The sequence below is a fragment of the Pocillopora damicornis genome, chromosome 1 (genome assembly GCF_964200805.1).
Source record: "Pocillopora damicornis chromosome 1, jaPocDami1.2, whole genome shotgun sequence".
NCBI classification, from domain to species: domain Eukaryota; kingdom Metazoa; phylum Cnidaria; class Anthozoa; order Scleractinia; family Pocilloporidae; genus Pocillopora; species Pocillopora damicornis.
In genome coordinates this window covers 8,146,729-8,169,807 of record NC_142670.1, presented here as the reverse complement: position 1 = coordinate 8,169,807, position 23,079 = coordinate 8,146,729, and the positions used below count along the sequence as shown (strand labels likewise).

The 23,079-nt window shown below is 35.7% G+C and overlaps 2 protein-coding genes across 2 annotated transcripts; both read right to left on the bottom strand.

Annotated features, from left to right (window-relative positions):
- Positions 1-1,132: 1,132 nt before the first annotated feature.
- Positions 1,133-10,596, bottom strand: LOC113676025 (adhesion G protein-coupled receptor D1). Its single transcript, XM_089187359.1, has 18 exons — positions 10,341-10,596; positions 8,662-9,137; positions 8,519-8,578; positions 7,822-8,029; positions 6,324-6,431; positions 5,532-5,619; positions 4,965-5,052; positions 4,828-4,877; positions 4,388-4,517; positions 4,196-4,299; positions 3,669-3,771; positions 3,432-3,582; positions 3,271-3,352; positions 3,115-3,181; positions 2,883-2,971; positions 2,450-2,570; positions 1,842-1,883; positions 1,133-1,739 (listed from the first exon to the last, which is right to left on the bottom strand). Exons 1-18 carry the CDS (start codon positions 10,396-10,398, stop codon positions 1,587-1,589), a joined length of 2,178 nt encoding a protein of 725 aa, XP_089043485.1. The 5' UTR covers positions 10,399-10,596; the 3' UTR covers positions 1,133-1,586.
- A 1,717-nt stretch (positions 10,597-12,313) lies between these two features.
- On the bottom strand, positions 12,314-22,393 carry LOC149051768 (adhesion G protein-coupled receptor L4-like). Its single transcript, XM_089187218.1, has 19 exons — positions 22,128-22,393; positions 20,927-21,328; positions 20,512-20,735; positions 19,165-19,224; positions 18,613-18,820; positions 18,147-18,254; positions 17,247-17,334; positions 16,786-16,876; positions 16,647-16,696; positions 16,184-16,310; positions 15,926-16,029; positions 15,507-15,609; positions 15,253-15,403; positions 15,062-15,143; positions 14,278-14,344; positions 14,091-14,173; positions 13,810-13,930; positions 13,449-13,490; positions 12,314-13,333 (listed from the first exon to the last, which is right to left on the bottom strand). Exons 1-19 carry the CDS (start codon positions 22,186-22,188, stop codon positions 13,169-13,171), a joined length of 2,337 nt encoding a protein of 778 aa, XP_089043344.1. The 5' UTR covers positions 22,189-22,393; the 3' UTR covers positions 12,314-13,168.
- Positions 22,394-23,079: the final 686 nt, after the last annotated feature.

Below are 23,079 nucleotides of genomic sequence, written 5' to 3'. Positions count from 1 at the left end.
GCCGAAGACATAATGAGTAATAATGAGCAATAATGAGCCTACATACCTCAACAATTGACGGAAGCTCAGTTTTAATCAATCCATAATTTTTTTTCCTCTTTAGTATACACTAATCGTAAAAGTTATTTATTCAGTCAATGAAATTATAGTGGTCGAAGACTTTAGTGGGGAGATCTTTTAAGAGGAAAACAACAAAAATGAAATTATTTCCCTTTCTCCTATGGTTGGGTCAAAGTGAGATAAAAATCAATGTCAGCAAATGTATTTTTCAACAGTTAGGTCAAAATAAGAGTGAAGCTAAAAAGCCTCATGATTTATTTTGTCTTGCAAAAAATCATTTAGGACGGTTGAAAAATGTTTCCCTGCCAAAATAATGCCAAGTGTTGGAGACCATTTTTATCAACACCTTACTCTTCTGTTTTAAGTTGTATATTTATGTCTTCATACACAGAGAAAAAGCATATATAACAAGATGCTGAACGCGAAATTTATTGGTTTTTTTTTTAGGACGTGATTTATGATTTATGATTTAAGGACGGTTCAACGAGAGGTGCAGCCGCTTTTCCGTTTTCTACTTCACCAAGATATATTTGTGTTTTCCAAGCTGATCAAGCGTTCTAGGTAAAGGGAAAATATTGAAAAGCCGTGATTCGCTCAGATTTTCGTGCTGTTGCAAAGTCTTTTAGCGGTTTCCTAGTTTCCAATCTCTGCGCGGCGTTAGCATTTTGATATAATTTTCCGCACCATGTAGTCGAATTTTTTTCCCAAGGAGTCTCAATGTCGTTTCATTCACGTATCCTAACAGCCAGGTGTGTTCTTGTTGTCCTTTTATCTTTCGAAATTCATTTACCTTATTTGTTATCATTGTAAATTACTGCCATTTTGGTAATTTATTCACGTATTTCAGAACCGCTGCTTAAGTCTATCGTTGCCCTAACACAGAAGTTTTTGTGTAGATATGTGCTTAACGTTAGGGCCCTAAGACTGACCCCAAACCGGTCAGTTTTCATAACAACCAATGATACTACTAGTCGTTTTCGCAACATTTGCGATTCGAAAAAGTAACCCTTATTTCAGAGATTTAATAAAAAAACTTCATTGTTCGGATAAAACAGTTTCACAATAGACGTAATCCGTCATTTATTACTTTATTGATTTATCTATTAATCCATGAAGATCTTTATTAGCTTAAAGTTTTTTCCACAGCTGTTTTTATTACAATAACAAAAAAGCTATTTGACAAGTAACCCTGTGTTTACTCCGAATATCAAAAAGGGAGACTGCGTCGTCGTTCAATAATAGCAAACATTTGGCACAGAGGATTTCAAAATAACGAAACAAATAAATAACTGATGATCTAAGACTGAAACGATTGCGAGAGTCAAGTAAAATGCTGTTCACGGAAAACTACGACCTAAAAGCGCATGAAACGAGGTCACAGCACATTCAAACTAGCCTTAAACATCTTTAAAATACAATCATGAACATTACAATGAGCTCGTAACTCGAAGCGAATAGAGCGACCTGACATATCAAACCTGACGATCGTATCAAACATTCGATGATTAGTTTCAGTTATTTAAATTTTATTTCAGTTCAAATTCATCGCAAGACTGCAATTCGGCCGCCCCTATATCTTCGACAGCACTTGGATTAGTTTGCGAGCCCTTCATTGCGGAGTTTTTAGTATATACAGATGGAAAAACAGTGTTCAGCTTTCGTTTGAATCGCTCTTGAATCTGAGGGTGGAAAAGCGGAAAAATTTTAACTGCACATAATTAAGAAAAAACTGTAAAAAATTAAAAAAAAAAGGATAAAATGATTTTCAAAGTTCATCTCACCTGGGTGTTTCGCACACAATGCAGCACGAAAATCAGGAAGCCCTAAAACAAACAAAAAAAGGGTTGAGAATCATTTTTCTCTTTTGTAATGTATGAGGGGTTAAGGGTCATGTTGGGTTTCTGGAACGAATTAAGCTGAATTTTTACCCCATTTAAACCAGAAATAAAGATGATTAGTGGGACCAAGTTAAACTAATTGGAAATCAGCAACAGCGAGCTAAAAATTATTTTTTATGGTTTCCAGAAGATCACTAACTTGTATTTTCAACGTGCTAAACTGGACGCACACAAAAGTTACCTTAAGCCGCTTCTATGATAAAATAGAACAAAAACAAACAAACAAACAGACAGACAAAAAAGTTTAAGTAAGTTTGGGCTTTAGTATGAATGTGGTATTAGTATTAAAACTTGTGTCAATTGTAAGAGTGACGTAAAAAGTGGCAAGAACTTTTATGTTATGTACAAACAAAGTAATCAGTTATAACTTATTTGTCCTTAGGACCAAATTGATCTCGCCACAACTAAAATGTCTACAACCATGCCAACAGAGAGATTTCTACTTTCTAGCGTGATTAATTTAATCTCATGAACCACGAGTCTAAGCTAACCTGCGTAGAGTTGAGGATGGTAAAAATATAAGTGAAAACTTTGTGCAATGGTGCCAGGAAACCAAACAACCACGAAACGCCCAGCAGGGGAATCATCACCACGCCCGCTTTAACGCCAAGTCTAAAGGATGAGAACAATTACAACGGGGCATGAGAGTTAGACATTTTACTTTTTTTTTCCTTCAAATTTTATCACTATAAGACCACCCACTGATTCAGATTAATAGGGAAGTTAAGCGAGTATCATGGAACAAGGTAATACTATGAAATGTAATGTGACTGGCCTCGAAGGATTCAGTGGATTTTCTTTCCCCTCGACGTTCAATGATCCCTTGGGAAGAACTAGAAAACTCCATGAGAAGAGCCATTTAGGTTTGGAAAAATAACAATGCAATTATTTAAACTCACACTGCTAAAACAAGTCGAGTCATACCTTATTTGCCGAGCATAGTTGTCTTCCGCTAATGGTTCTACGAGTGTAGTTATCTCCATTATGACTCGTACAAGTATTAAAATGTTGAGCTGAATAAAAATTTAAAAAATAATAATAATGATTAAAATTTAAAAAAAAATAGACAATAGTCTTCGATAAAAAGAAACATGACAATCAATTCGAAAATATGAATAAAAAAAAATCATATTACGTCAATTAGTCATAAACTTACTGATTCGATAAACACCACGAATGCCACGAAAATCCAGATTGGCTTATTAGTTGAAGACAGCCAGCAACTTGAGACAAGGAAAAAAAAATAAAAGAAAAATTGTCACCATAACTGAAATATAGTGGAAACAAGAAAATATCAAATGTTTTTATTTACTATTTATCACTGGTAAAGCTTTTCATCCCTTCTTTTGCAGCAGCAATGCTCAGTGAAATGGCTACCATGACGACAGGAAGACCTACAAATAGAGAGAACGAAGAATGATGTAAATGTCGGGGAATAATATACCAAATATGGCAAAAAATAGTTATAAATACCCCATGATATGACGTGGTACATGTGCATCTTAGTGTTGATGTTGTAAACCTTGACGACAAACAGGTAGAGATAAATTCCTTCAACCAGCATCCAACAGAAAGCAGCCATCAGAAAATACTGCATAAGAGCTGCTGCTGTGATACAAGCAGCCTACAAAAGAGAAAGAAAGAACATGATCCTGGCTGTGAAAAATCTGAAGTGTTAAATAACAATTTCTTCCATAATATGCAACTTACCATGTTTTCTGTGGCGTTTATCCCGGCAAGAAATATTATTTGTCCAGCTCCGAGGGACACAGAAAGACTTAAACGTATTTGTGATAGAGGTTCACGAACATCTCTGATGAAGTAAAAAGCAAGACAAATCAGTGATAGTTATCAAAGGCAAACGTAACTGAAAGTCTAGAGAAGAAAAGAATAAACACTGACTAGTAAATATATGAATAAGTAATTTAAATATTCAGCATGCAAAGTATAAGGGAGATTGGAAGGAACACTACTGCTATTTCTGAGTTACACTGAGTTGCAGTCTATCGCAAATTAAGGGGGATTGAGAACAGATGAACAGATAGTTAATAATAACGATTGGCACTCGTCCCATAACTGCACAGATCTCGGTCATTGACTATTTAATCCAGTAAGCACAATAGTCTTTCAAATCGTAGTTGCCAAAAGTGATTTTTAAAATCTAGTTTTGCACACCCTGGCCAACTTTATGAAATCAGCATCAAAGTCATAAGTTATTGTTTGGTAACAGTACTTACGTGAGGAAAGAATAAAGGACGATTGTCAAAAGCATCCCGATGACGGAAAGACTTAACCCTACGTACGTGATAGTCTCCAAGATCGTTCCGTCCTTCTTGGAGAGCTTTATCAAAAATTGGAAACAAAAAATTGATTATTGAACCTAACGGTAGAAGTACGTTAAAAAAATATCGATGATTAAAAAAAAAAACCTTTGTGCCACCACTGTCCAAATCAACTAGGACAGCAAAGTAAGTCAAATGATTGCATCTACAGACTGTTTCTTCTGAGTTACTCTTCGCTGTATCTACATGACAACCATCCTCTGAGTACCCGTCTGGACTGAAAAAAGTAAATGAATGACGAATAAAAAAAATGTGAGATAAGCGATTAGGGTTTGAAACCAGCAGAGTGTCGAAAGGTTCATTCTGGAAGCAGGTCTAGTTTAATTTTTTGAAATACATTCAGACTCTCAAGATGCCCTCTCATCCCATCGTTTATAGGAAAAGAATAATAAACATTGATCTCATATGGAAATTTCTGGAAGCGACAGACAAACTGATACTAAATTGAAGGTCATAACTTAATTTAAATGTTAAAGAATAAATTAATTTCAAAACAAATTAGTTAATGTGATATTATATGTCTTTACCTCTTGCTGAAGCCACTCCAAAACATGCAATGCTTTTTTTCCTCAACGACCTAGAAATAAATTTCATTTCGTTTGAATTGACTCAACACAATATAGAAGGACTGAAGTTATTCTTCAGTCTTCTAGGAATTAAGTACCTTTAGGTTTCTGAACTTCAAGATGAGATCTTGTAAAATTTCCGGTTTAGGATCCATAGCCGCGGTCGTTATCCTGGTGTTGACATACCTGTTTAGAAAGTTATACTCTTCAAATCACCATGGCCGTTATGCTATCTGTCTTGAAAACCAAACTGTTAAACCGTATTTTTTATGAAGAAAAAGGTTCTGTATAATTTTTTGTCTCCACTATTTAACGGTAAAAAAAAGGAATGTTTTAGCCCTATGTGCGATTTAGAGGTTGACAAATAGCCAAAACATTTGAAATTTTTTTTTAGATGTTGTAGAAATTATTGACTGAGGACTTCGCCACATTTAGCTATTAAAATTATGATAGTCAAACGTCGCAGGAAACAGGAAATGGCACTGCTTTCTAATTTCCTTTAAGATGACTGGCATCAAGGTTAAGCGTCGTGCCTTCGGTTACATATTGAGTTTCCGGCATATTTCGTGGCTGTGTTTTTTTTTTATGGCTCAGCATAGCATGCAACTCAACGCACGCACATTAAGCATGAACCGATTCTCTAATATATTACGTATTAAGGTCACCTTGAATTGTGAGTTTCATTCCCAATGGACTGCTTAGTCAGCAGCAATTCATGGAGATCTTTGTACAAACATCCTACAACCACGGAACCTGAGCAAACAAATAAACAAAAAAGACATACAAACCGCGGAGAGGCTTTGGTGTAACCCCATACTTATTCAAAACAAAGCCTTAGCCCCAAATATAATCTTATTTTTCCACCACATCGTTCCAAAAGAAAAGAAAAGAAAAGAAAAGAAAAACCAGAACACATGATTCGCTTCTAATAGCCCACAACATCTGCCAGCTATATAATAAATGGGGATATTCAAAAATACAACCCAATATGTTTTTCGAACACCGAAACGTAAGTAGAATCTTAAGATCAAAGCTATTTATTTGACCCCCCAAAACAAGTATTTTACCGAGCCAACTATTACTTTATGCTGGACACTGCATCATCACAACATTCATTATTCTTCCTCACATTCTTCTCCCAGACTTTACTGGAATATTTCAATCAAGCTGCCTCTTTTTTATTATTTTTTTACTTCTCCCAGACTTTAATAAAATATTTCAATAAAGATGCCCTTTTTTGGTCATTTTTTTACTTCTTGAGACCTAAAACATAAATATACCAACAAATTTTACGTGTCTATTAGCCTTTTTTCAGATATTTCACCAAACGCACTTTGATAAAGGAAAAAGCAATTTCAAAGTCAAAATGCGAAAGACTTCGTAGAAGCACTACAGAAATGAAGCATTAATCGGTAGCAAAATGGCATTGCACAATTTTGAGATTAAATGGTGTCTACCATTCTTGGCAAAGTTTGCAGAGGAAATGTTAATGCTGGTTTGCCATTCTTCTTCCTCGAGAAGGAAGTTATTCGGATCATTCTGATAGCCAATCCTCATGCGTACAACTGTCGGAGGAAGGAAAAGATAAGACGGAAATGTAATAAACAATGACTGTAAAAAGTAGATTCTGTGGAGATTTCTAGAATGGCTTGTTATTGTGACATGGATGCTCCAGCCATCTGATGACTTAGCATGGAACGTTCCAGAACTTTCTATTAGGTTATATGTAATCATGATTAAATTCTACCAGACTAGCTGAATTGTAAGCTTCTGAAAAGTTCTACAATACGTTGTAGATTTATATGTAGTCATTTAAGAGAAGTAGCTGTTGTTTCCGGTCGTGATTGTCTGTCTGGAAAACTATACCGAGAGAGAGCTACTATGACTTAGTTTAAAGATGACACATTTCAGGAGGGTTTGGAGGAAACATCTATTTTTTTGTCAGTGGCATCAAAGCTATAATCTGTAAAAGGTTAAGGTAAAATAGGGTCGCTTAGCTTCTTAGTAATAATTATTACACGTTGGTTGATAAAGTAGTTGAGTTTGTAGGAGTGTAGTATTACTTCTGTTGAATGAATTACACCGTAACAAAGTAACTGCCGTTTTAGAATTTTATAGCATATTTGAATATACATGCGAAGTCTAAAAAATGAGCCACACTCAGACATGGTTTCATGCTGCCATGGTTTAAAGATTTCATTAATGTAACCGAGAAGTTTCAATTCAGAGACCCAACGTTTCGACCACTGCTGCCTAATGCCTTCGTCAGGGGTGATCTAAACGCTACAACAAGAAGTCCTTTTATACTAATTAGCTTCCCTTTTTTTTCTGACAAGGTATAAATAGGCGTAAGGAAGTAAGCCGCCGTCATCACGATTTAAAGGAGCGTGGACGGAGTTGATGTGCCAGGTTTCCAAGCAAAGGTGCTGGTGGTAACGCCACACTATTGTCTTAAAGCGATTCAGTTTTATTTGACAAAGGTGAAATGTAATATTCTAAAGACGTCATAAAAATTTCGGAATTTTTTTTCACATCCAAGTAGAAAAAAAAAAGGATTTACAAATTTCTATCTGCATCTATTTTTATCAATACAAAAGAAAGGAGACTTAAGTGCGTGAAATTATTTCCGAGCGTCCTTTGAGAAGTAACGCGCATAGCTTATTTCTTCAAGCCAGGCTGCAGGTTAGCCATTATTTTAGTTAGCCCTTCGTCAATCGCTATGACGAAGGGCTAAAACTCGAAACGCCAATTCTTTACGGAGGCCAGTTTGCGTTACCAGTTCAGTAAATAATACTTAATTACCCTGTTATGCTCTCCCAACAACGCAGCACCACAGTTTCTTTAGAAACTTACCCCCCTTATTCATTATTTTAGACAGCCAGGTGGTCTTTTGTTGGTCATTATTTATTTAATCGACAAAGTTTCACAAATCTGAAAAGACGACATTTGACTCACCCATTCTACTGTCAGTCATCTTCTTTAACAGTTTCGTCCTATTCAGGTGGTACATGCTGTAGTTGAGAACCAATTTCTCGAATGCGACTGCTACCTTAAAGATAGCTGCTGTTCCTTTCTTAACTTCTTCTTCACCAAGTTGGCCCTTGAAAGGTTTTGTTATCTTCTGATACTGATTGGTGAAGTCGTTAAACAAACGCATTGCCCCCTGTAACGTTATGAAATACTCTTTATTCCTGTCACATTACCTTCAGATATTTTTAATGTCTGATAATGATGTCAAATCAGTAAAAATTGAGTTTCCACACGAAGACAGTCGGCGGAGGTAAACAGGCTTCTAATAAGAAATAATCCTTCTCGTATGAAAAAAAACTAAAATTTGAGTTAAAATTTCTGAAATATCCCATAAAATAACCAAAACATAAAAATAAAGGCAAGAACAGCTTCAAACAACAACAAAAAAGAAGTGAAAAGACTTTTCGGCACCATAAGTTACAGATCTGCTTTTATATCAAAGTAGAATATGCGCCTGCACCAGATTCTCATAGTGCTCTTAAAACGTTCTGTTCTCGATTTTAAGTCAAAGCTTTGACCGCTTTCGCGTTTATCTAAAGATAGTCACTTTCAAGAGAATGAGCAAGCTATACAAAGCAATTTAGTTAGACGATTGAAAACTAAAATTTAAGCAAAGGTATACCTTCAGTGAACTTTCTCTCTTGAGTTCTATCGCACCAAGTTTAGAAACATATTCAATTGCCTAGGAAAAGAAAACGATGTCAATGAACGATTTATTTAATGAAAATAATGAATGTAAGTATTTAGAGAAATTGCAGTACATACCAGCCTCTCAATTGTCACTGGCGGAGAAGTCAAATTTGGAGACGACGATGACGAAGACGACGATGATGACAATGACACTAACAATGGCATTGATTTCGAAAGTGACGATGACGCTAACAATGACGATGACAACGACGACAACAATAACGTTGGTAATAGTGACGGAAATGAGTGGGATGTTGATGAGTGTGATGATGATAATGGTGACTGTAAACGTGACGATGACGACAGTATTCTTGGTGATGGCAATAATGGCGGCAACGACGACGACGATGATGATACTAACAGTAACCTTGATGTCGAAGATGGCAATAATACTAACAATGACGATGACAACGACGACAACGATGACGGTGGTAATAGTGATGGAAATGGTGACCGAAAACGTGACGATGACGACGGTGAGCTTGGTGATGGCAATAATGGCAGCGAACACGACGGGACAGGGTAGCTATCTTGGTCAAGTCTGGCAAATCCTGGCAAAGTAAAATTTGTGAGAACAATACGATAATTTCTCCAAATCAAATGACAGATTAATCAGTTCTTTACTAAGCAAACCTTACTGATCAGAATTGCGTTCCTTTTAAATGTTTCTTTATTGGGACGAGAGAGAGACAACCATAAATTGTTTAATGGTACTGCCGAGAATTTCAATAAATTAACTTAAAGCACTGAAATGGGTCGTCACGTACACTTCAAATTTGAGCTGCAAGAATGCCACCATGTTAGTGTTATCCGATTTCACAAAAAAATTGAAATGCAAATTCGCTCTTTAAAAGGAAAACATATGGCATAATACTTTACTCTCTGAATAAACAAAATTTAAGAGAGATGCTGAAAAATACAATATATCTGGCGCAGTTCACGTATTGAACTCATCTGTAATTCTCATTTTTACTATTTCATTTAATTATTATTATCATTATTTTTATCGTTACTTCAGGAAATTAGATAGTGCACGGGCAGGAGCAGTTATTCCTGAATAAATTCTTATTCCTTTTTTTTAAGGGAGGGGGGGGGGGTTGCCTAGTAGATGGCTGCCATGGGATTAGTTTCTGAAGTATAATTACGATGGATTTTCCTGCCCAATTTAGAAACTTATGGCGAGAATTACGATGAAAACTTTCTCTGTTTAACTATGTGAACTTGATGAATCAACAATGCGATAAAGGCTAAAAATTTAGATGGGAAAGAAAGGATGGAGGTTAATATTCCATTTTTCTTTTTGATTTTCAAGGGGTCTTAAATCGTTATGTTTTTTAAAGGTAGTTTAGGTAGGATTTCTCATATGCATGCGTTTTCTTAGTCATTACAGAGAATCGATATCTTTAATCTTATTCACCGGGCTGAAAATAAACCTTCTTTATTTACATTACCGCGTAAGAGTTACACCTCAAAACTAATCAAGTTCGATTAAGCTTATACCTAACAAGCGTTATCTATAGTTCAGTAATAATTATATACCTGCTTCTAAAAGTATGCCCTCGTTTTACAGGAACAAGAAAATTTAAAAGATGCTATCGCTATCTGCTGCCGTATTTTCCCGCGAGTGCTTTTGGGAGAGCAACAAGGTCGAATCGTGCTCGAGAACTCTGAAGAAGTTATTCTTTTTGGAGTATGCTTGTGATACTAATAAACTGAACAAATTTTTATGATGTAGAAAGAACTTTGGTACTCACTCAATAAAGTTACTGAAAATAGGACGATTCCCCAAATCTGACAAGCTTTCGTTAACATTTCTCTTTTCTGTTTGGGTTACGTTTCTCTTTACACTCAACCAGTTCTGATCTTTTTTCCCCAAATTTTTATGAGCAGAATATCAGTTTAAAATTCCTTCTGGCAGTATCAGGTTGGTAGCAATTCCCGTTTGGAAAAATATTTTTCCAGATCAGTCTCATGGTAAAAGAACAAGCTTCCAGCGTGTTTTGTTTTGAACAAAATCAACGTTCTGTTGCTAATTTATTATACAGGAAGTTGAATATCATGTAAATTTTTGACGTCTTTTCTCAGTTCAAATTTAATCTAAAGAACTCAGACTTTGCACATATTGAAAACAAGCATAGCAAAATTATCGATTAACATCGTAACAAATTGCTTCACTACATTCCTTATTATTCTTTTAAAAGAATAGAGTGGACTAAAATGTTAAATAGTTATATAGAGTCAAGCTCAAGAGAGTAAATTTTTGGTATCGATTGCAAATTTTCATTCTTGCGGTTGACCATTAGCCACTGGGAATCTTTGTTTATTTAGCTATTTAAGAAACCATCTCGGTGATTTAAGAGCAGTAGCATAACACAAGCTAACACCGAACAAATATGGTTTTACTTCAAGGAAATTTCTAATTTCAATCGATTCGCAAAGCTCAAATGACTGTGCTACCATACTTTACCTTTTTACGACGCTCTTCTCCATGAGTAGTTAGGTATACTGTTTGTATTGTATTTTTCTTTTGGATACATTAGTCTGGAATTCCGAGGTATGCGGAGCAGACCAATTGGGAAATACCACTGAGACATACAAAATGGACGAGTAATCAATACTTTCTCAGGGACATTTAGATTTTAAACCCACCTATTCGTTTTCGCGCGGTTTTCTTAGCTAGTTTCTTCACGTTATGCAAAACAACAGGTCGGTTATCCGGAAATTATCCCTGTCTGCCTCGATAATTGTTTAAAAATGAAATAAGCTGGTGAAAAATAGCCAACTCTTTGAGTTTCACCTTTTTACATGGAGAAAAATCAAAATTTCTCAATGTTTTGCAATATCCAACGATAGTAACCTTTAAAAGCCGATTTCAAACGCTGGTGAGGACTGTAAAAAAAGTCAACACAATATGCTATCGACGCGGAATATGAAAAATTATGAGGGGTATTGTTCACATCTTCCCTCGAAGCTTTACCTTTGTGCCAAATGTTCCCTTTTTGGACAGTCTCTAAGTGGCGACAATCATCGGACTGAGGCGATTTATTTACAAATTAATGAGACATCAAAAATGTGTATCCCGCCAAAGAACGACGAATCTCGTAGGTTCCTCGGTATATTGTTGTACCTATATCTCTCTAGATGGAGATTTCCTTAAGATAATCGCGAGATAGCTCTGAAATCTCATCTATCCTTTTTCTAACATTACGAGAGGAGAAATGAGAGGAGAAATGAGACATAGACACATAGGATGTCTGCTTCCCCCACTCCACCCCCTCCTAATTTATCTGTAAAACAAAGTGCTATATTCAAAAGTCTTATTTACATTCCTTTTGCACAGTACTATAAATTGCACCTGTCTGCAATTCGTATCACACTAAGGTGATACATTATTTTTGCAGTGTTTAGATATCCTCATCTAAACATTATGAAGGGTCGGGCCGGACAGAGGGGGAGGGGAAGAGGGGGAGGGGGGGGTGGAAGTTGAAATAGATATTTCAACCTCTCTTATCGCTTCAATTTACCCATGAAAACTGCTCTCTGGGTTTTTTGTTGTTGTTGTTGTTGTTGTTTTTTTTTTTTCTCGGAAAACAAGTCTGATGAGAGACCTTTTTGTTTTTTTCACGTTTACAGCGTTCCTCCACGTATATTGAGGGCATTTCTTGCTCAGGTGCATTTTTCCCGAAGACGTTGGTTCCATTTTTTCCCATTAATCCGCAAGTTTTAATCCATTGAATCCGCTGCGTTTAATCAGTTTACAAAGTTTAAAAGTCAGCTTTAACCGCTACTATTACAAAAGCAAATAGTATTTGCGATTTTACTGGTAATTTAACTGCTCAAATAATATAAAAAAAGTGACGCTATCGTGAAATATTAGTATAAAACTGCGCGCTAAAATTCATAGAAATGTGTATCATAGTAAAGCATAGGACTGTTTAAAGACACGTCAGTATTGAATGCATGACCGCAACATTTCAACTAAATAATAGGAAATAATAGGGGGCAATCATTGATAAAACGAAGAAACCATCATTTGAGAGACAGACTATTTTGAATTCTAACAGCGATCGACAGCCAGCCTATAAGTTAGATACTTAAAAGCAATTTAGCTTGCAGCTAAGGCAAAATTTCCCTAATTACCTACGATAGTCTAAATATTATTTACTCTTAATTTAAACAAACAAAAATCTAGAAAAGACTGTTTTGTATTCTAACAGTGATCGACAGCCAGCCTATAAGATAGTTACTTAAAAGAAATTTAGATTGCAGCTAAGGCAAACTTTCCCTAAGTAGATACGATAGTCTAAAAATTATGTACTCCTAATCTAAAGGAAAAAAAGCTTGAACAGTTCTTGCATCTAGCTTATATTAAACGCTACTACCTTTGGCAAGTTACCCTATTATCGCAGTAAGTGACATCTTAAGTATGACTTATTCACGAAGCTAACGCCTCGATTGGAACGGCGGAAATCTTCCTGAAAGATCGAAAATGAGCAACTGCGATTGACCAACTAAGCTTAAAAATCAAATTAAACAATTAAACAATGGAGTTTCATGCTTGGTCCATGTTGAATCTAGCTGTTCAAGCCGAGTGTTTTTCCAGCTCAAATTCATCGAAAGACTGCAATTCAGCTACCCATGTATCACCGACACCACTTGGATTAACCTGTGAGCTCTTCTTTGTGGAGTTTCCATTGTTTGTAGATGGGAAAACCGTGTTCACCTTCCTTTTGAATCGCTCTCTAATCTGCAGATAGACAAGCAAAGTAAACAAATAAAGGCACCGATAGACATGGAAAGTAAGAAAAAGAACCACATTCAAGGTACATTCAAGTTTTAAAACCTCAAGTTTTAAAACTTACCTGGCTGTTTCGCACACAGTGAAGAACGAAAATCAGGAAACCCTTAGACAGAAAAAAAAATTGTTTTTCAGACCAATTTCGTTTTGTGATTGCGACCTGGGGTAAATATATTGAGGTTTTTTTTTTTCTCTAAAAGCCCCAAATAACATAAAAAAGAATCAAATTATGTCTTGACTAGCAAAAAATCACATAAACAGTGACATCCTTTTTTCTTATCTTTTAATTTTTATTCTCTGTTGTCTGTTTTACATTAACAAATATTCTATCACCATCATAAAATTTATAGTTATAAAGTAATCTGGACACTCAATATGGATGATTTCACGTATGAAACTATAAAATCATAATATTTGATACTCACTTGAGTAGAGTTGAGGATGGTAAAAATATAGGAAAAAGCTTTGTGTAATGGCAACAGAAGACCAAACAACCACGTGACACCCAACAGGGGGATCATCACAACACATGCTCTAATGCCAACTCTATAGGACGAAAATTTGCTGGTTAATTGATTGCTTACTGAACCTCACAAAAATGTTTGGAACCTATACTTTCTCTCAACTAATTAATATCAACAAGCTACTGAGGAAGTAAGACGTACTCCTTTTTTTTTTTTAAACGCTCTTTAGAGCTCTTTCTCACCGTAATTGCTGGCCTTGCTTGTCTCCTGTTGGCTGCATTCTGGTCATCTCCCTTATGACGCGTGTGAGTATCAAAATGTTGATCTGAAAGAGGAGGATAAATTAAAAGTTTTTACTGAGGTATGGCTATTACAAATTTCAAGCCATATCATAGTCACCAATATGAATAAACCGAAAGAGAAACTTACCACTTCAATTGTAATCACAAATGTGACAAATATCCATATCAAGTTGTTCGCTGAGGATATCCAACAACTTAAAAGGGGAAAGATAACAAAGACAAAAAAAAATTGTCATCATAAGATCTGTAGTGAAAGGAATTCGTAAGAAATTACCTAGCGAAAAATACATGTGCGCCCGAAGATATGAAATTTCTCTTCGAGTGTTTAACTCGATATCTCACGAGTGAGGTGTCGAGTTGAACACGAGAAGAGAAATTTCATATCCTAACGTAACCAAGTATTTATTTTTTATTATATAAACAAAATAATTATTGACTGATTGAGAGTGGTGAAGGCTTCCCAGTTCATTCATCAACCTGGCCGAGTGGTGCAAAAGGCGAGTGACGTGAAAAAATAATGATACTTGTTCACATTTGTTGTTAAGGCTTTTCTCAGGGCTGAGATTCTTGCATAACACCGTTGTTTATATTATGTTAAAAAATGCATTTTAAGATGTTCAATAATATGATGATAACATGATAAGGCACAGATCAGAAGGGAATATTTTGGAGAAAAAAAAAAGGAATAAGGAAACACAAGGATTAAATTACAGAAACCTTGCATAAAGAAAGAAACCGATGTGAGAAAGCTTTCCCGAAAGGATAAATGTTACGAGAAGGACTTTAAGATAAAGGTAATGAAAATGTCAAAGCAAATTAAAAGAAACATCAAAACTTTACCGAAAAAAATTAACATTTTAGGGGGATAAAAAATAGAGGAGAAAAAAGAAAAAAAAACATATGCCTCTTACAATTTGTCGCTGGTATAACCCTGTATCCCTTCTTTTCCAGCAGCGATAGACAGTGGAATGGCCACCATAACTAAGGGAAAACCTATCACGAAATGACAAACCAATCAAGGGAGACTCAAAATGATTAAAATTAAATTAGCCAAAAATAAAATTCACAGTATATTGTAAGTTCAGCTGTATAAGCAAAATACCCCATGACATGACGTGATATATGCGCATCTTGTCGTTGATGTTATAAACTTTTACAACAAACAGATAGAGATAAATTCCCTCGACCAGCATCCAACAAAAAGCGGTCATCAGAGAATACTGCATAATAGCTGCTACTATGACACACACAACCTGCACAGATACGTAAAGAAAACAGCAGAATCTATGTCATTTCAATGCTTTGTTCGATCTTAATATCTTTAATTTCATATAAATAATGGGAAAAACCACCTACCTTGATCTCTGTGGCATTTATACCAGCGAAAAAACATATTTGTCCAGCTCCTAAAGCCACAGCAAGACTTACGCGTATTTGGGACAGAGGTTGACGAAGATCTCTGTTAACAACAACAACACACACGCACACACACAAAACAAAACAAAACAAAAAAACAAAAGCAAAAAGCATGAGTGAAAGCGAGAGACAGTAGATAGGCAGATGAACTTGGTCAGTCACGAGTGATGTCCAAAACATGGGGTACGGATTTATTTTCTAATTAGCACCAAGACATTTTCGTTATTATTATTAATTTTCTTTCTTGGGCGGGGGGGGGGGAGAGGGTGTTACGGACATTGCACTGGCCTGATTTATTCAGTACATCTTCCACGGTATTTAAGGATGTTCTCCGCTGATCGTTTGATTACAGTACTTACGTGAGGAAAGAATATAAGGTTATTGTCGAAAGTATTCCGATGATGGATAGGCTTAACCCTACGTATGTGATGATCTCCAGAACAGCTACGTCGTTCTCGGAAAGCTGCGTCAAAAACAAAAGAAAAAGAGGGTAATACTTTGATTGACCACACGGACCCATTTCTAGTTTGGAAGCAAGGTAAAAACAATGATGGTGATGATGATAATAATAATAATAATAATAATAATAATAATAATAATAATAATAAAAAAACTACCTTTGTGCTGCCGCTGAAGTCAACTAAGACAGCGAAATGAGTCAAATGATTGCAGCTGCAAATTGTTTCTTCTGAGTTGCTCTTCGAATGATCCACATGACAACCCTCTTCTGAAAACCCATCCGGACTAAAAACAAAGAAATGTTACAATATAATAAATAAAAATAACGATTTTTCTTTCTCAGAGGGTACGGTAACAAACCCAGCAATCTGATTGGTTATATGTTATTCGGTGAATAACATATAATTTAAAAAACTTCGGAGCTTGAAACACTAATCAGTGTTGAGTGCCTTTCTTCTGGTATTTTATAACATTTCATAACGGTGATTCTAATATGAAAACTCAGGACTATCCTCCTCGCAAATGAGGGTTTAACTAATATCTCGAAATTTTATACTCAGTTTTGGACTAAGCGAAAAAGACGGAGTCCCAAAGCATAGTTTATAATATCTTTGTATTTACCTATTTTTGAAACCACTCCAAAACATGCAATGCTTTTCTTCCTCAACGACCTGAAAATATATTTTACATGTATTTCTATTAAATTGATCCAGCATAACACAAAGGGAACGAGCTCATCTTTTAGCGTTCTTGCTGTTACCTGTAGGTTTTTGAACTTCAAGATTACATCTCGTCGTAGTTTTTCAGGTTTAGGATTCATCGCTGCCGTCATTATTCTGGTGTTAATATACCTGTAGAAGAAATATTGTTCTATGCTATCAACTTTTGCAAACCATTACAGTGCATCTACGTATAACTGCATGTACCATACTTTATGTCATTTTTATCTTTGATATAAAATGGTGATAATGAGAATTAACTTCTCTTATGATTTTTAGAGTTTAATGTGTGATAAAGAAAACTTAACCGTCAGGTAATTTCTCCAAATGAACTTAAAAAATGGACTTGGTCATCGCCTTCTTAATTCATTATTAGGGTTCCTATTACACTGCTTGTTAGGGTTCCCCCTATCTCGACTGGTTAAATTTGATATGGCATGCCATATAATTCAATACATGTTCGCTAAGTACAATTCGTAAATATTTTATCGTTTAACGTCACCTAGAGGTGTCAAGTTCTTCTCCATTAGATTGATTTCTCAGTAGTAATTCATGAAGATCTTTGTACACACATCCTACAATCACTGACCCTATAAAGAAAACAATATTGTTAATCAGAATATAAAAAAAAAGTCCTTGTAACGCCAAACGATAGGGTTAGTCTCAGTATAAACATATTCGAAATGGTGATCGATCAAGTTCCCTCCGCTTTTTTCATCAAAGAACTGTTTAAGTTATAATACAGTATGGACTGAAGTGTTTTCGAAGACCAAAATATTTTCGAGCAGAATTATTTGTTTGGCCCACGTACTTCGACATCTGATCACCCAACTGGCTAACACCACATCTTTGCTCCTTTAGCATTCTGCATAAGCTATTTGAACCTGAGACTCCACTGGCATAGATCAACTAAAATGCTTTTGTCATTTCTTACTTTTCTATGACATCAGTGAAAATATAGAAATGTTGTGCGTGCTAATTATCATTGATTCTAGCAATTACCCCCACCTTCTACTGGTTAAACGGCGAAATAATCTACTTAGGATTCTGGCAGAACACTCAAAAAGGTTATAGATCATTAGCTGGGCGTGAGTGATTGGCAAACTTTCCAACTATTCTCCCAGCTTCCTACTAAGGTCATCACGTCGGGTTAACGATAGAATGTGCGGTACTTTGCTTCTATAATATAAATCTCAATTTTCCATGGGTTAACCTATGCAATAAACGAGAGGTTTTTGACCATTCGGGGTGCACGTGTCTTCTCAGCTGTTTTGGAATGTTTAACGATTGAAAAATAGTACACTGATACGTAAAACTTTCTGATTTCTAAATAATAGAGCAAATATTAAAGTGAAAAAATGTCATTCTATGATTAAGAGTTGAAAGCGTGGTTAAGGCAAACCTTTTTCAGCAAAATCATCCGAAGATATATTAATGCTGACTTGCAATTCTTTCTCCTTGAGGAAGAAGTCAGTTGCATTCCGACGGTAGCCAATTTGAATGCCCAAAACTGTCAGAAGAAAGAGAAGATGTTAGCTGATGATTTGAATTGAAGGAGATGACAGCAGCATATGCAGATCCCTTTCTTGAAGGTATTTTAATTTTCCAATCGTTAAACATTTCCTCAAAAGAGTAAATTGAAACAACTTATTAACCAGACGAATATCACTTCTCGTCAACTGGGCTTCACACATCTTCGTGCACCTACTGGCATCAAGCCAGATGAATTTTATGCGCCTTCGACTGCTTCCGTGAGCCTTTCAAGAATTCACATGTATCATTTAATTTCCAAGGCCAGGCGGCAGACAGACCATTCAGTTAGACAATTGGTCAGTGGGTCAGTTACTAATAAAATAGTTTTAACTCACCCATTGTTTGGCTTTTGATCGTTGTAGAAGGATTCGTTCCATTCAGATGGTATTTACCATAATTAAATGCAAATTCCTCGAAGGCGACTGCCACCTTAAAGATGGATTCTCTTCTCTTTTCATCTCCCCCATCATTAAGTTGGCCTTTATTGGGTGTCGTGATGTTTAGAAAATTATCGATGAAGTCTTCAAATACTTGCATAGCCTCCTTTAAGGACCAAAAAGTTCTTTAATCATGTCGAACGTCATCATAATGAGAAAACAAAAGTGCACATCATAGGACTTGAACTGATTGGATATTGCATGATTTGAAAAAGAAGCGTTTCAACAGAACATCATTTCAGTGAATTAGCCACACCTATTTAGAAGAGGCATATTTTCCTACTTTAAATTCTCGTAGCACACAGTATTGTCATGCTTTTGCCTCTGTATAAAACGCTTTTGCAGCTTACAAACTGCAGCTTTGCATCGGTAACTCCTTTTAATTACTGCATATTTCATATCTACAAGTAATGTTTATCTTGTTATTAGGAGACAATAGTACATTCATACCTTCAAAGAATTATTTCTCTTGCTATCTATTCCACTTAGTTTAGAAACAGATCTATTTGCCTGAGGTAAAGAAAGACAAAAGCGTTGAGGAATGGCAGAAACAATAAAAAAATCAAAGTGCTCTGTGAGCAAACTCGTGAATTGACACATGATTTTTTAGATTATGTTTAATGTTATCTGGTTTAGGGAATTTTGTGGTTGATTGTCATATCTAGAGTACGAGCAGTAGTTAAGTGTTCGCTAATGTAGCAAAGAAACAAAGTAACGTTGGGATAAGAAGGCATTACAATTGAAATGATCATGCTATTACATTTGACAAGGTGGATGATGTCATGTGTTTTAAACGTCTATCATTTTCGTTTCTGGCTCAAAAGAAAAGGTTGGAAGTAAATGTGGGTGAAAAGTGAAATTTACTGTCTTTCGTTGTAAATATTAGAAAATCAAGGCAATACTGTCTTAATGAAAACATTAACGATTCCCTCTTTATCAAATGAGACAAACGGGAACGAGTTTTGAGTGATATAACTAAGCCAAGCCTGCCATCGTCATTTTGGATCTCCGCCTGGGTAGATTTAAGTCACGTGCTAGGCAACGTATAATCAATAACAAGATAGAATTTCATTTCAGGCCTGTTTATCAATTTTGTGGTGTGTAACTTTCGCATTTTAGTAATTTATAGGTATGTTGAATCTTCAAATTGTCTTGAAACTTAAAAGAAAATTGTTCTTTAAAAATTCAATGAAAATCGGTAGCTAAAATTGTTTGTTTAGGTGTTATTTGATTTTCGTGTTAACTTGTTATTTCGTCAGTCGCCGGCATCTTTTGTTGCTTCATACAGGAAAAACACACGCGACGAAACGTAATGATCAATTTTGTCCTCGATCTCACGCTATAACAAAAAAAGCTTTTATACATCTGTAAACTCCGAGCGCTTCGCAGTAAGTGATATTTTCAATGAATCTTCGGATTGTTTTCAAGTTCAAGGATTGTAAATTACAATTTTATGAAAAACGAAGATTGTTCTGTTATTTCAGAGTGAATCCTTGCATGCCTGCCAGTCGCTGGCGCCGCTTGTTGAAACTAAAACGAAAAAAAACACTCTTTTAAGATTATCATTGGCTTCTTTTTCATCCCACCACTATTCTTAGCAACGAAGGTCGCCATTTCGTCTGTTTATTGCTCGCCAAAAACTATCAAATGCACTCAAAAGCCTAAAATCTAAAAAAATTTTACAGGAATCGACCAATCGAGCGAGCGAGCGAATGCCATTCCCCACATCGTATCTATAACTCGCTCTTGCGCATGCGCGCAATTCACGAGTTAAAAAGGAGAAATTACGAAACATACCAGATTCTTAAGTATTTCCAACGTAGATTTCCAAGTTGACGATGGTGAAGACGACGATGCTGCTGCTGGTGATGATGAAGATGCTGATGATTTTATTGATACTGATTCCGATTCAGCTGTTGTTGATGCTTCTGCTTGAGATGAAGATGACGATATTGAAGAGGATGGTAATGGTGATGGTGAAAGTAACGATAATGGTGATACCGACGATGACTGCAACTGATCTGTATGTTAAAGTAAAAGCTAGATGTCAAAACAACATTTAACTAAAATTGAAAAGCAATGATAAAGCGCAAGAAATCTAGAATATGAACAATGAAGAAAGAGCTATTCTATCTCAAGATTCACTAACATTCAATCGTGAAAAAAACAGATTTACTTTGTTAAGTTTACTCACACCAAGTATGGGAATTACCTTTCCGCTGCACCGTTGAGATTTGAGTCGCTAAACCTTGACTTGCTGTTGACGGAGCAGACGAAATGAAATTCGACCTGTATGAATTGGAAAAGCTGCAACAGACGCTTTTATCTCCCCGTGTGACAGTGTCGCTGGTCCGTGTACAACAAATAGCGCTCCGATACTGTTTTACGCATTGTCCCCCCATAAAGTTCAGTGTACATGTTTCAGCGTCGCAAAATTGTTGACAGTCTATTTTAATAAACTTCAGAACCATTTCACACCAACATTTGCGGGTTTTTTCGCATCCTGTCTCAGGGCGAGTACGAGAATAAGCGTTGCGCTGGAGCAGTTGGCAAGAAAAATCGTTACGGACGCTATACCCACTGTGGTTGCATGTCTTACTCTGCACCCAAAAGCCTGAAAAAAAATATTGCTTATGATAAATTTAGATAATTATAATAATAATGAAATATATAATAGACAATAGTTCACTAAGCACCCTTCTCCCCCCTCCCCCACCAGACAAAAGAAGAAAAAAAAATTCCCTTGAGCGAGCGATGCCGTGTTTCAATAACTACGCTGTGAAGGCTTTGAATTGATAGAATGATGTTATTTCTGAGTTAGAACATTTCCGCTCAACGGCGCTTCTTTTATTCAACTAAATGCAAGATGAAAATGAATTAGAAATAACAAATATTCGGAAGATTAATATGGAAATTGAAAAGGAAACGAAGTAAACTGCTGTTCTCTTTTACAAGAAGACTTGAAATGGTGTTATTAAGCTAGTAACCTCAGTAATTTGTTAGAGTTGAAGAGACACCTGACCATATATTTTGACATTCGAGAATTCGCATATCCTCAAAGTGAATTAACGGGCTTAAAGTACACATCATCATTTGCATATTTGGGCAAAAAATTATCCATTTTATGGTAGACCCCTGAGTTAAATTAGAGTTAAAACTTGTTGCACAGGAATGCATTGAGAAAATTAGTTTCTCGAAGTATTTTCCTAAAAATAATTTGTCTTGGCTTCTTCGTGGATGTTGGTTTGATCAGCTGTGATAAGGGACAAACTTTTGGAAAACCATTCTAGCGCTGTGGTTTCACCCAACACTGTTCGGAGAGCCATAGAGCCATAGAGCCGACTCCTCTGGGTAAACTTGTAATAAATATTAAAGAAAATAACTTTTATTTTGAAAATAATGTTGATACTCACGTAGGAGAGCAATTGATAACAGGAGTGTTCTCCATATCCGGCAACTTCTATTCGTCATCATTTGTTTTTCTTGTGTGGTTTGAGCATCTGTCAGCCGAACTAAACACAGCCTTAGTCAAATCTTCTTTGGCTGAGGATTGGTTGATCTTTCCTTTCTTAGTATGGAAGGCTTGTGAGAATTCTCTCTTAAGAAATATTTGGAAGATCAGTCTTATAGTGTTGTTTTGAGCCAGAACCAGCTGCCTATTATAAGCATATGCGGGAAATTGAATATCATGCAAATCATTGATGTCACATCTTTCTACTTAAATTCAGTGATATTTCCCCTTTTTTCTTCCGTTTGAAATGTTGGTAAAACAAATACGATTAATACAAAATAATCATTTAATCATTGTTTCTAAAGGATGTAGCCTTTAACTAAAGATGTTAAATTCATGTTAGTATTCATGTTAATTATAAATCATTAATGACCATGCCACTCTTTGCTTATTTGGTGCTTAAAACGAAAACAATAAGTCTTTTTAGAGCACTTACATCATAGAAGTCGCTAAAATTTTATTTCGTCTATCAAAAATTGGGCAGAGTAGTTAAAATTGTTGTTTGATAAAATCTCTTTAAACTGGAGGGCTAATGTTCTCCTCTTCTAGGTACGTGGGTTTTTAATCTTTCCTCCATTAATATTTCATTATCTCATTTGCAATAACGAAGTATTAATGCTATACTTCGTGGAGCCACGCATAATATGGTTGACAGTAGTAGTTTGTTATGTTTAAAAACGCACACGATAGTTCAAAAGAGTTTTCTGATTGGCTGTTTCCTCCAAAAAGTGACGGGTTCATAACTAACAGCTAATGATACATGTCTTCGTGATTAACCACCTCTTTCAGACTACCCCTAGGGTTTCTAAAAGGAAAAAATAAGAAAAAATATGAAAAGAAATATAAAATTAACA

What these genes read in the sequence shown, in the direction of transcription:
- LOC113676025 (XM_089187359.1), bottom strand. Translation starts at nt 10,398, where the DNA reads ATGTTAACGAAAGCTTGTCAGATTTGGGGAATCGTCCTATTTTCAGTA. An exon ending in TGAAGTTCAGAAACCTAAAG is followed by an intron (nt 4,878 to 4,964) that starts GTACTTAATTCC and finishes ATTTATTTCTAG; the next exon opens with GTCGTTGAGGAAAAAAAGCA. An exon ending in TAAACGCCACAGAAAACATG is followed by an intron (nt 3,583 to 3,668) that starts GTAAGTTGCATA and finishes TCTCTTTTGTAG; the next exon opens with GCTGCTTGTATCACAGCAGC.
- LOC149051768 (XM_089187218.1), bottom strand. Translation starts at nt 22,188, where the DNA reads ATGATGACGAATAGAAGTTGCCGGATATGGAGAACACTCCTGTTATCA. An exon ending in GAAGAACTTGACACCTCTAG is followed by an intron (nt 16,877 to 17,246) that starts GTGACGTTAAAC and finishes TTTCTTCTACAG; the next exon opens with GTATATTAACACCAGAATAA. An exon ending in ACTGTGTGCGAAACAGCCAG is followed by an intron (nt 13,334 to 13,448) that starts GTAAGTTTTAAA and finishes GTCTATCTGCAG; the next exon opens with ATTAGAGAGCGATTCAAAAG.